Raw genomic sequence first — 12,902 nt, forward strand, 5'->3', positions numbered from 1 at the left:
CTGCGGGCAGAGCGGGCAGGCGTGAGGCTGGGATAGGGGCCTAGTTTCATCATCCGGGGGGTCCCAAGTTCCCCAGAGCCCACTTGGGCGGGGAGAAACCGATTCCAGGAGCTGGGCCCCGGGACCCCGGCGTGGGCATGGGCGGCCCCAGACAATGGCCCCGTGTGCCTTGGGCACGAGCAGGGAGGCCATGGCTGCAGGGAGGGGTCTGCGCACCGGCCGCGCGTGGGGGCCAGCAGAGTCCTGTCGCCACCTCAGCTCTGAGCGGGCGGGCGGCTCGCGCCCCGTGCAGGAAGCTGACCCGGACGCCCGCGCCGAGCTCTGGAACCTGCCGTCAGGACTCGGGCCGCGGACGCTTGCCTCGCCGCCGGACCCCCCCCACCCCGGGCTCAGGGACGGGTGTCACACTCGCTCCCGCCTGAGGCTGCGGGGCTCGGGGTCCCTGCTCCACCCCGTCTCCCGGGAGGGCCCAGCAGGGGAGACCCCGCGAGTGCTGGGCCTTCACCCCTGCCCCCCGGCCTTGCAGAGGGAAGCCCGGCTCAGAGAGGGCAGGGGAGCCCCAGCAGCCCAGGCAGCGCGCAGACGACCTCTCGGCTGCTCCTGTCTAGGTCCCTCCCCGCCTCCACCGCTCCGGGGCAGGGGTGAGCGGAGGCAAGAGCAGGGTGGAGTGAGCAGAGCGCTGGGAGGGACGGACGGAAAATGAACAGATCGTCTGGCGCTCGGCCCTGGCTGGGCAGCTCTGCTCGGAGCACGGGCCAAGACCGGGGGGAGGCTGAGGCCTCCCAACTGGGGGGGCGGGGGGCTACCTGCGGGGGTGGGGGCAGGGCTCAGCCGCTCCTGCAGACCCGGGAAGCCCCAGCAGGGGGTGCAGCGGGAGCACACGGCCCGCCAGAGGCACCCCTGCTGGCCCCCACGGTCGCACCCTGCTCCCGGGCCACGGACGCCTGGGGATGCCCTGGGGTCGGCCTCGCGGTACTGCTGGGCCCGAGGCCGCAAGTGCCAGGCTGCCGGGCTCCTCATACACCCGGAAACCGGTCGGTCCGGGAGGGGCCCCTGGCAGGAGGGGACCCCACCGGACTCCCCTGTGACCGGCTTCCTCACCGACACCATGCGGCAGTGTCAGGCGTCACCACGTCCCCACTGACCTCTCCTCCCAAGATCCCTCCTGGGGTGGCCACACCGTGTCCTGGACCACGAGCCACCACCAAGCCCAGAGCGCTGGCCGGGTGGTTCCAGCTCCCGGGCAGGGCCGGTGACGTGTGACGGGGAGAGGCAGGAGGCCGGGAAATCCGCGCCTGACCTGGCCTGCTGACCCCACTCACCGACGCTGGGGGCCGTCCCACGCTGCCCACCTGAACTCCACCGCGACCCCCCGGAGATCCACTCCTGAAGGGCGGCCCGGAGGGCGGGGGGAGGTCCGGCAGGGGAGGGGGCGCAGGGCACAGAGCAGCGGCTCCGGCTGCTGGGGGGGTCCTGGCAGCCCGCGCCCCTTGTGGGCATCGCGGGGGGGGCCGGAAACCACCCCTCCTGCAGGAACAGGGGCAAGAACTCAGGCCCTCGGGGGAACAGGAATGGGGCTGGCAGGCTGGGGACCCCAAAAGCAGAAGTCCTGGAGCCCCCCCAAAACCAGCCTGACAGTCCCCTCCACAGGGACCCCCGTTCCCAGCTCTGGGACCACCGTCCTTCACCTCTGGGCCTCCCACGCTGCCCCCGCCACCCTGGCCCAGCCAGCAAACTGCCGTCCCCACGGGCCTGGCGCACGCAGCCTCTCCTCCAGGCCAGGCGTGGTGTCTACACCAGCCGTCTGCAGACCTCACCCCCCCACGCCGACAGGAGCCTGGCTCCCGGGGTGCGCACAGGGCCTCGGGAGGACGTGCTCTGGGACGCTGGGGAGGGGGTGCCGCAGCCGCAGCAAGAAGGCTCTTGGGGGGTGCAGCGGAGGAAGGGGACAGGGCAGAGCCTGGGTTGTGAGCTCTCCCCACAAGCCTAAGATCACAGGACGCCTGCGTCCCGACGGACGAGCAGTCACACACGGGGACCCACGCCCCTCCCCGCGACATACACCAGGGACCCTCACGGTGCCGCCTGCTCACGGAGCTGAGCACATGGGCCCTCCCCGCCAGGCCCCAGGGAGAGCCGCAGGCACCAGCTCCTGGGGGGCCAGGAAGCCTGGGGGGCAGGGTTCTAAGGCAGAGACAGGGTCTTAAGTCCCTAAGTGTTAAGGGGTCGACTGGTACTGACCCCTGCCCCGCCCCAGCCCTGCCCACCAGAGGACAAAAACTGGAGCCGCCCCGAGGCAACCCACGCCTCCTCAGGCACAGGCCGCTGTGTTCCCCCCCCCCCCCCCCCCCCCCCCCCCCCCCCCCCCCCCCCCCCCCCCCCCCCCCCCCCCCCCGACATCCTGGGTGGGGATGTGGGTCAGGGCCAGGGGTCAGCACCCTCCGGGCCCAGGCGGTGTCAGACCTTCCACCAGTCAGCGGGTAGACCCGGCCCCTACACACCCTATGCTCGAGGGCAGGCTCCCGGGCACGGGCGGGTCTCCGGGTTCCCCTAATCCACCTGGAAAAACCAGGCGGCCTCCCTGTTCCTGAAGGGCGTCCGAGGGCGGACAGACAGAGGGCAGGCAGGGGAGTCTCCCCACCCGGCCCCGCCCCGGCCAGGGCCCGCCTGCCCCCACGGCCCATGGCAGGAGAGGGGCGCTGGGGAAGGGATTGGAAGGGGAGGGCCCTGTGGGAGGTGAGCCCTGGCGCCTGAGCTGGGAACCGTGGACAGCTGCGGAGCGCCGGCCTGGGCGAGGGGCTGGCCTGGGGCCCTGGCGGCTCTCAGCCCTGCCCCCCCCGAAGCCCCTGCAGTCCCCTGCTCCCAGAATGCCACCTGGACTGCAAGACCGGCGCCCCAGCAAGGAGGGAGCCTGATGGGGTCCGGAGTCAGAGGCACGAGGTGACACTCCATGGTCCGTTGCCGGCCGGGACAATGGACAGAGGGGCCGTGGGTGCCCCCAGGACTCCAGAAAGACGAGGAAATGGACCCTCCCCTGGAGCCTCCAGAAGGAACCAGCCCTGTGATGCTGCGCACCTGGCCCAGGAGGGGGTCTCCCGACCTCCGGCCTGAGTTGGGGAGGGGGTGCTGCCCCAGCCCCCAAGACCCCGAAGCAGCCAGCCAGCAGCACCCGCATCTCCTGGAGGCCGCGTCTGCGGGCCTGTCTCACTCACGGGTCCTCAGCCGTCCCAGCCAAGCCAGTGCTTGGCTCTGCGGGGCTGCTTCCCCACGGGTCTCTGCCAGGCACTGGCTCTCCTGCTGCGGACAGCCGCCTTCGCTCAGGGACCCCTGTTCGAGCCTGGGAACCTCTCTTCCCCGTCCAACACGGAGGGGGCCTTCCCGCCTACCGAGGGCAGAGCAGCCTTTGGGGACGTGCCCCTGCACACTCCCCTCCCCGAAAGCCGGGGAACCGGACCCTGAAGCTCGGAGCGGGCAGGTGGCAGGAGCCCACACTGGAGGGTCCTTTCAGCACATCTGGACCCCATCCACCCCTGTTCACGGGGGGCCTGCCGGCGCCACGGGGCAGGGGGCAGGGCACAGCCCCGTCCCCTCCGGCCCGGGGCCCCTGAGCCGGCCTCTCTGCTCCCAGCCCTTCTTGGACGGCTCCCTGCCCCGAGCCCAGGTTCAGCGCCTCCTGGGGGTGCAGTTCCCGAGGGCGTCCCCAGTCTGTTCATCTGGGGAACAGAGGAGACGGAGACAGCACGGCGCCTGACCTGGGGGGGGGGTTCGGGTCAGGGGAGTGAGGCTGCACCCGGAAGTAAGGGGTCGGCCGGAGCCTCGCCAGGCCCAGGGTGGGGAGCAGGAGAGGGAGCCCGCAGGGAGACAGGCCGCCCTGGGAACAAGGGGGATCTGTCCGATGACCCCCACCACCTCCAGCATGCCCCTGTGACACGCAGCCAGGAAGGAGACGCTGAAACTAGTCCGGGGCAGGCACAGGAAAAATGAAACCTGGGGCCACTCGTCCTTTGCCCTGGCCACTAAACTGCCCAGGGCTTCTGCGGAGGGCACATGCACCCCACACACCCCCCATCCGGCCAGTCCTTGTGGACAAAGAGCTCCAAGGCCCCTAGTGCCCCCACCTGGCAGGAGCCAGCGTCCAAGCCCTTTACCTGGGATGCCGTGTCGACAGGGGCCCGGGAGCCAGGGCAGCAGCAGCAGGAACAGGAGGTAAACCAGAGAGAGGGCGTTGAAGCGGGACAGGCAAGCTGCAGGGAGAGACGGCAGTTAGCACGGCCACACCGCGGGGCGGGCACACCCCGGACGTCACCCCTGATCGTCCCCATCACCACCCCGAAAATTACCCCCAGAAATCACCCCGATCGTCCTCAACACAGCCCCCCAGCATCACCCCCTAAATATCACCTGATCACCCCCAACATCACCCCCAGACATCAAGCCCACCAGTGGTCCCCAGCCCACTGGCCATCACTGCCCACATCACTCTAACACCCTGCCCTTGGCACTGTCCCCGACACTACCCCCCATCACCTCTCATCTCCCCCCTGGATGCCAGCTCCCTGCGGCCAGAGCAACCCCGCTAACCTGTGACCTGTCACGTCTCAGGATTCACACGCTGTCGTACGGCATCCCGACAAACACTAGTCACCGGCCACTCAGAGCCACAGCTCATTCTGCCGTGTGTGACTCGGGCACACACCGCCCCACCTCCATCCCCTTGGGCAGACAGGGACAAGGAGGCTGACTTCGCGAACTTAGTTTTCCTCCTTTTTTTAAACATTTTATAGTTTCAGGGGCACCTGCGGGGCTCAGTCGGTGAAGCGTCCGACTCGGTTTCAGCTCAGGTCACGATCTCAGAGTCGTGAGATCGAGTCCCGCGTGAGGCTCCGCGCTCAGCAGAGTCTGCGAGACACTCTCTCTCCTTCTGCCCCTCCCGCTCGGGCTGTCTCTCCCTAAAACAAATGAATCTTCAAAACACGAGTAAAATAAAATCTTTCGGCTTCAGCGGACACACAATGCTGCTGGCCGTCGAGCGAGCCTCCCAGCCGCACCCGTGGGGCTCGTGCCGTCAGCCGGGCTCCTGGCCGACCCGTGACAGCTGCCCGCGTGCCCACAGCCTGTTCCCGCCTTTTCTCTCACTGTGCCAGAGCAGGGGCTGGCTCCACCAGAACCCAGGCCGTGGAGTCCCCCACAACCCGCCCAACACCCCACCCCACGGCCAGGCCCAGGGTCACAGCAGGGCTGCGCACGCCTATGCCTGCGTGTCCCCTGTCCCACCTGGCCCTGACCAGGCCCTGGGATGTGGCAGAGAAGCTGAGAGGAGGGGGCAGCAGGAGCCCCAGCGAGGGGGGCAGACCCCTGACCCTGAAACCTGCGTGGCCACCGTGCCCCAGGCCTCAGTTTCCATGTCGCTACAACGGGCTTCACACGACCTGCCTGAGGGCTCCGCAGAAGGGTGAGGCCAGGGGCAGGGCTCAGGGTTGGGACGCTGGTGACCGAGCCCCGGACTGGACGCGGCCTCCTCCCACTGCACGCGCGGCTGCCACCAGCTCACCAGAAGGAAGGTTCGCAGCAACCGCGGATTTTCCTTCTAAAACAAATCCATCTGATGCGGCCCCAGAGGGGGAGGGAAAAGCATTTACGGCAAAGGCTTCTAAAGTCCCTTCCAGGGCTGCACTCTCCAGGCCCAGGTTCGGCCTCTCCCCACGCCACAGCGCCAGCCCTGGCCCGTCCCCAGGGAGGGTGGCACCCGCCCTAGCAGCCAGGCGGCGTCTGTCCTCCCCACGGCCCCGCTGCCAGCCACGCATCTGTGTGTCCATTAGTCCTTTGTCCGCCCAACTAACCTGCCCCGAGGACGGACCTGCCAGGCCGCGGGACACTCTGGGAACACCCGTGGAGGAGAGGGGGCTACGCATGGCTGGGCGAGGGCCCCCGGCACACAGGGGCGGGGTGGGGGGCAGACGGGGGTGCCCAGGAGGGCAACTGCTGTGCGGGCAGCAGGGAGGCTCCCGGAGGCACCGCAGAGCCCGCAGCGGGGACAGGATCCCTGCCTTCACTTTCCCTGGGCCTGGCCCGGGAGCGGCCCAAGGCTGGGCCGGGGTCGGGCTTCAGACGTCGCGCTCTGGGGACGGGTGGCCGAGCCGGCTGTGCCCTATTGAGAAACGCTTCGTCGCTGAACCGCACGCTTGAACGTGGGGAAGACCGGGACGCCTGGGCGGTCGGTCAGGGAAGGGTCTGCCTTCGGCTCAGGTCATGATCCTGGGGTCCTGGGACGGAGCCCGCACTGGCCTCCCTGCTCGGTGGGGAGCCTGCTTCCCCCTCTGCCCCACCCCCAGCTCGCGCTCTCACTCTCAAAAAAATAAAATTTTTTAAAAAATGGTTAAGATCATCAATTTTATGCTTTGTATCTTTTTTTTTTTTTTTTTCATTTTAAGTGCTCTCTACACCCCACATGGGGCCTAAACTTACAACCCCGAGATCCAGACTCACGTGCCTGCCGCCGGGCCGGCTCAGGGGCAAGAGCGTGGGACTCTGCACCCGGAGGTCGTGAGCTCAGGCCCGCATCGGGTGCAGGGATTACTCCGAATGAATAAATAAAATTCAACACTAAAAAAGAGTTGTGTGTCCTGCCGACTGAGCCAGCCAGGCGCCCCATGTTCTGTGTGTTTTACCAAAACAAACAAACAAACAACCAGCAAGGACGGCACAAACTCAAATCCGGGGGCAGGGGGAGCCCATCGGCTGCTGCTGGAGCCCGTCGTCGGCATGTGGCCCTAGTCCTCTCCCCACACCCTGGCTAAGCAGGAGAGCATCTCGGAGAAGCTCATCTGCCCAAAGCAGGAGGTCAGAGACAGCAAGGTCAGAGGTCAGAGGGCCGGGGCGCGGCCGGCAGGGGCAGGGACAGCCAGGTGACCCCCAGCCTGCAGCCCGGAGCCTCTCACTCCTTCCTTCACTCACGCACCCAACACGCACGACCTGCCCAGCTCCGCAGATGGGGACACAGCAAGAAAGGGAGGGTCTGTGCGTGCCCCAGGGGTTGGGTCTCCAGCTCCCCGAGGCACCCCGGGATGTCTGGGGGGCGGCCCGCCCGGCCCGCCCAGAGAAGGCCTGTGAGCCGTCCCTGACTGCTCTTCTGTCATCGGCCCAGCCAGGGAGCTGGTACCCGGCAGGCGGGTGGCGCCCAGACAGCCCTCCTGGACGCCGGGCCGGGGTGGGGGCGTGAGTGGGGAGCCGTGGCCCGCTGGCTCCCAGCGCTGGCAGGGCAGCGGTGCGGCTGGTGGAACGGAAGAGGCTCGGGTCCTAGTCCCAGCCGACAGCCCTCCCCCTGCTAGCAGGGGCTGGGGACAGGCCGGGGAGCAGGGGCAGCCTGCTCAGCTGTGCCCCTGTCCAGATGCGGACAGGGAATGTCTCAGAGGGGAAGGACTCCCGTGGAGGTCCAGGCAGGACTTAGGTCCAGGCTCCTGGCTCTGCAGCCAGTGTCCAGGGCTCCAGGCACGCGCCAAGCAGCCATGGAGGCTGCCGGTGAAGTGCCTGTCCCTGCAGAGAAGGCCCAGGCATTAGAGCGCTGCCTGGAGGCGGTGGCCTTTCCTCTGGCCTTGAAGACCAGCTAAAACGAGGGGAGATGGGAGGAGGCGCTGGTCACCCCAGGCTAGAGCGGAGAAGACAGGCGTGGAGCTGCCGGGAGGGAACAGCTGCCCAGGCAGCTCCCACCTCCCCACCAGAGCGGCCGGTGACCTCATGGGGGAAATATGCCTTTCCTACGCCAGGAACAATAGGTTGGGGGTGGGGAGAGAGAGCCCTGCTGGGCAGGAAAGGGCTCCCTCCTGCCAGGACCCCTCACCCAGAGCACATGCTTAACCCTTTAAAGACCCTCGTGGAGCGTGCCGGAGCCCGGAAGGCCTATCCAGCAAGAGCCCCACAGGACCCTTGTCCTGTAGGTGAAGGAACTGGGGTCTGGACAGGGGAGACACAGACCCCTGGTCTCAGCCACCGCCCGGTCAGGAAGGGGAGGCGGAGGGCCAGCAAGCCTGCGGGGACCCCACACGGCCCAGCAAGGACATTCCCTGCAGAGGGCTAGACCCCAAGGTCCCCAGGGAGACCACACACACCCCACTCTGCACACGGTTCCTGGAACGTGTCCCCCGAGGCTGGCCTGTGGGTCAGGTGGGCCCAGACCTTCCCCACCCCAGCCCTCCTGTGGGAACCTGAGTTCCGAGCCTCAGTTCCCCTACCTGTAGAGCAGGCCGACACAGCATGCGCAGCAGGAGGGACTGTGGGGGTGGCAGGGAGACACTACCCAGGCTGGCAGGGTCCTCGGGGACGCAGGCGGGTGTCTCCAGGCCCATGCGAAGGGAGGCTCCAGGAAACAAGGGGCCGGGGAAGCGCACGGCCGGCGGGACACACAGGCCAGCACCGCCCCCCGGGGAGCAGCAGCAGAGTGAATGGGTCTGGGCAAAGGCCGCTATGGGCTCGGGGACCCCAGGGGCTCACGGGGGCCCCAGCTGACATGGGGCAGTGGCCCTGATATCACACCGTGTCCCCTAACAGTGTGGAAGCTGAAAGAACAGCGTCCCTGAGAGAGGCCAGGAGGCCTGCACGGCGGAGGGCACACGGGGGCGGCACTGTCTCGGGAGAGGCCAGGAGGCCTGCATGGCGGAGGGCACACGGGGGCGGCACTGTCTCAGGGCCCCTAAGAGGGGCGCGTGGCTGCCTTGACGCGCAAATGAGGAAACTGAGTCTGGGACTGGGGCTCCCACCCCCGCCCCTCAGGAACGGTGCAGTTCCAGGGGGCCTAGACAGGACAGCCTGCAGGAGACACGCGGGGCGGGGACAGCCGGGTCTGCGCGGGCACCCATCGGTGGCCAGGGTGAGGGGCGCCAGGCCGGGACAGAGCTGTCCCCTACCCTGCAGCCCCTCCCAGCCATGGCAGGGCCCAGAGGGAGGGCGGGCACTTCTTCCCGCTGGGGTGGGGCCCTGAGCACCCGGCCTGGACCCCTGGGTCCCAGGGACGCGGGCTGAGGCCGAGGGCTGGGTGGCCTGCGGACCTGCAAACTGGTCTCACCCTCCTCTGGGCTTCCGCGAAACCAGGGAGCCCAAGGACCGGATCTGGTCAGCTGGTTCCGTCCCCACTCTGCCTCCTTCCTCAGCTGGGGACGGGTACCCCGACAGTGCACGGACCATGGCCATGGGAACAGCGCCTGGCGCAGGGCAGGAGAGGGCGACCGTGGCCCAGCCCTGGGGCACCCAGAACCCACACCCACACAGGAAGATTCCTCACGTGTCAAACAGAAACAGAAGCAGGATTCGTACCCCGAAGTGTATGAGAGGTTCCGGAAGGTTCGCTCCCCAGTCGCTGCCAGCATCCGCCCGTGCAGAAGGGCCTCTGTGTCTGGCCGTAAGGCCCCCTCTCCCGTCAGAAGAATGTTCTCATGTGTCCCCACGTGGTCACGACTGAACTGACCCCAAAGACAGACGACTGAGAAGGGCTCACACATGCGGGCCAGGCTCCTTCACACGGGGCCTGCAGGCCGGTGCGGGGGGTCACCCATGTCCCCGGGGCACCAGGACACTGGCAGGAAGAGACTTGGCCTCTCCTGACCTGGGCGGGCACCTTTCAGGCCTGCCTTCTGCCGCCAGCCAGGTAGAGCCCCGAGGAGACCAGGTGGCCCAGGGACAGGAGGTCAGAGTCCCAGGTGACAGCTGCTGGAGTGGGGGTGCGGTGTCCTGGTCCAAGTCTTGCGGCCTCCCCCGCCCACTGGGTGTCCGGGGAGTGTGCTTGCTCTGCCTCGCTTGGCTTGGAGAAGAAACCCATGAACACCCCTGCTTCTGCCAGTGGGTAGGGGGGCGGCGTGGGGGGAGAAATGTGGCAGAGGGGCTGTCTGTTACCCTCCACCATAGCTGTCCCGGCAGCAGAGCCTCCTGACCCCACAGCACGTGGGTGGCCACACTTCCCCAAGCCCGGATATAGACACGGACCCCAGACCCTGACCCAGAGGTTACCACAGGTTTGGATCTTCCCCACCCTTCTGGAAGATGAGGACCAGCAGGTCGGCCCAGGGCGCGGGAGTGAGCAGCCCAAGACCAGCGTCCCTCACCTTCTGGGGACAAGGTCAGTGGTCACAGATGGCGCGGACAGGAAGGCAGGACATGGCAGAGCCCCCGCGGGGCGGTGGGCACCCTGGGGGCAGGAGCAGAAGGCAGAGGGCGGGACAGGGATCTGGGGGCCGCAGCGGCCACACTGGCAGCCCGAGCAAGGCCCACAGGCCCTCAGGGAACACCAGGCACCTTCCCACCCCCAGTCCCATGGGCCACCCCTGCTCTGTGCCCCGTGAAGCACCTTCCAGCACACGCCCCCGGGACTGTGTCCCCCCCACCCCGGCCGCACCTGCCCAGAGAGCCAACCCCGGGTCCCCTCTCCGTCCCCCGAGCAAGTCCAGCATTGGCCACACACCGGCCTTGGGGCTTCCTGCTCACAGCACGCCCCGCAGGCCTGGGGGCTGGGGGGTCCACGGCACGGCCTGGGGTGAAGAGCTCCAGCTCTGCTGGGGGAACAGCACAAGCCCTTCCCAGTTCACAAAGCTCTACAACGCAGGCCCCTTCCGAGGGCCCTCTCCTCCCCCGGGAAGGCAGCGGACCCGGAGTCAGCAGAGGATAGGGCTGGAGAACCTGCATGGCCCTGTAGGGGGGCCCAGGACACAGCGGGGACCCGGCGGCAGACCTCCCAGACCTCCTGGGAGCCCAGCCAAGAGCCCCGGGCCCCGCGCTGCTGGCCGAGGGTTTAATTAGCAGGCGGCCCGGACGTTTGGTTTTACGGCTCACGGAATTGCCAGGGCCGGCGCAGTCAGCCAGGCCCTCCCCTACCGCCAGCTCCGTGAAGCTGCACCGAGGCCCAAGGGGGGGCTGGTGGCCACAAGGGGGACGAGGAGCCCGTGGGCACCAGCCACAGACCTGCCCTTTGGTCCTCACCTGTCCAGGAGCCCCTGACCGCTTATGTCCGGGAGCCTTCCCAGCCACACCCGGTCCCAGATGGCTTCTGAGAAGGGAGGAGGCAGGGCAGAGGGACGGCTCTGCCCTGTTGTCGGTGTGGCTGACCCCGGGGGGTCCAGGGATCTGGGGACCCAATGGATGGCATGCCCCTCCCCGCAGGTTGGGTGCCTGGAAGCAGGCCAGGGGGCAAGGAGCACGGGCAGCTTGGCCTCGGGGACTGTTTGCAGACCTACTGACCCCAACGTGTCCTAAGTGGGGTCACCCGCGGATCCCGCCGCAGGCCTGTCCTCGCTGGCCGGGCAGAGGCATTAGGAGGGCTCAGCATCTCTGTGCTCTCCCCTGGGAGGCTGCCTGGACGCCCCAGCACGCGCTCAGACGACCCCAGGCACAAGCACGAAACCCGCCCTGCCAGCAACAGCTCCCTTCACGGCAGACCCAGGACCTGCCCGGCTTCCGGGGAAACAACAGGGCCCGGGGCCGTCGTGTGGGCTTCGTGGGCTGTCCCCAGGAAGGGTCCTCACCCGGCTACCCTACTGGGCAGGCCACCGCCAGAGTGCTCTGCGCAGAGGGCCAGGCCCGGCTCTGGTCTCGGGTGGGGCCCACATTCCGTGGGGAGCTCTGACCTGGGGCAGCCACAGGTAAACAAGTGGGGGGCGGGGTGTCCAGGAAGGAAGTTTCTGGACCTGGCCCCACATGGTGTCCCACCCACGTCTGCCAGGACATGGTTTGGCAATACCCCTCACTCTGGGCCACCTAGAGCTCGGGGCCTGGCCGAGGAAGGGACCACAGTGGTGGGGGGCTCACACCATGGTGTCCCCAAGGCCAGCAACCCGCAAAGGAAGCCCCCTACCAGACTGGGGGACAGGGCACAGGGGGCTAGCGCTGTCCAGGGCCCTCACCAGGTCACGGCTCTCCCGAGTCCTTCCTAGGGACAGGCCGGCCTCCTTTACCACAGGAATGGGGCTCCCCGCAGAGCGGGACCCCCAGACGGTGACGGGCCGACCAGGCCAGCCAGGGGCCTGTGCACCCGTGTGGAGACCTGCCCCTCATGGCTGTGCCCACCTGGTCCTCCCTGGACGACAACGCCCGGCCCACCAGTCCGGTCACAGGACAGTCAGCTCCAGACAGGGACGTCCCGACACGCTGAGCCCTGGGCAGCGTGAGGACGTGCACAGAGCCGGGAGCGGGAGCAGCTCAGGCCGGTGCCAGGTGCCGGCCGGAGCCGCAGGTGAGGACGCCGGCGCGCCCAGCGACGCCCTCCCTCCTCGTGGGAGAGAGCACTCGGAGGTGCGGGAGGGGCCGGGCCGGGCCGGCTGGGTGGGGGGCACGGCTCCCCTGGGACAGCAGCTGTAGGCCTGCCCTTGCCGGCGACCGAGGATCTAGGACACGGATATGGCGGAGGGTCAGCTCCGGAGCGGGGAGGGGGCTCTCCAGAGCATCACGGGCTTCAGGAGAAGTGGGGTGCCTGTGGCCAGTCGGTTAGAGGAGCGACGCTTGATTTCAGCTCAGGCCATGACCTCAGGGTCCTGGGATCAAGTCCCGCCTCGGCTCTGCACTCAGCGCGGCATCGGCCGCAGATTCTCTCCTCTGCCCCTTCCCCACTCACGCGCTCTCGAAAACCAGAATACAGACTAAACGATCCACAGAATGGAAGCACGTGTCCCACATGCCCCCTCGTCACCCAGGCCTGGGGGTCTCTGAGCATGCGGTGAGGCCCCGGGTCGCGAACAAGCCCTCGGGCTGACAGGAGAGTCCAGAGCCCTTGAGAGCCAAGCTGATCAGAGCGGACGGACGGACGGACGGACGGATGGAAGGAAGTCATGAGTAAACACAGACATTGCAGCCACCCCACCCCCACCCCGAATTCCAGGCTAATTGACAGGAATGTGTCACAAGGCCACAGCACATGGGGCCTCTCT

General features: G+C 67.9%; 2 protein-coding genes and 1 pseudogene across 6 annotated transcripts in view; all 3 read right to left on the bottom strand.

Annotated features, from left to right (window-relative positions):
- Positions 1–12,902, bottom strand: part of PIEZO1 (piezo type mechanosensitive ion channel component 1) — a 49,314-nt gene that overhangs the window by 21,499 nt on the left and 14,913 nt on the right. For all 5 annotated transcript variants that reach the window (XM_032323166.1, XM_032323165.1, XM_032323164.1 and 2 more), the window contains exon 2: positions 4,149–4,244. In XM_032323166.1, coding sequence (XP_032179057.1) covers positions 4,149–4,244 — 96 coding nt within the window. The remainder of the gene's footprint in view (positions 1–4,148; positions 4,245–12,902) is intronic.
- On the bottom strand, positions 9–4,139 carry LOC116578741 (collagen alpha-1(I) chain-like). Its single transcript, XM_032323175.1, has 2 exons — positions 2,403–4,139; positions 9–2,339 (listed from the first exon to the last, which is right to left on the bottom strand). The coding sequence occupies exons 1-2, from the start codon at positions 2,682–2,684 to the stop codon at positions 1,098–1,100; spliced, it is 1,524 nt and encodes a 507-aa protein (XP_032179066.1). The 5' UTR covers positions 2,685–4,139; the 3' UTR covers positions 9–1,097.
- Positions 6,731–10,956, bottom strand: LOC116578742 (annotated as a pseudogene).

Source organism: Mustela erminea, chromosome 19, assembly GCF_009829155.1.
Source record: "Mustela erminea isolate mMusErm1 chromosome 19, mMusErm1.Pri, whole genome shotgun sequence".
NCBI lineage: Eukaryota > Metazoa > Chordata > Mammalia > Carnivora > Mustelidae > Mustela > Mustela erminea.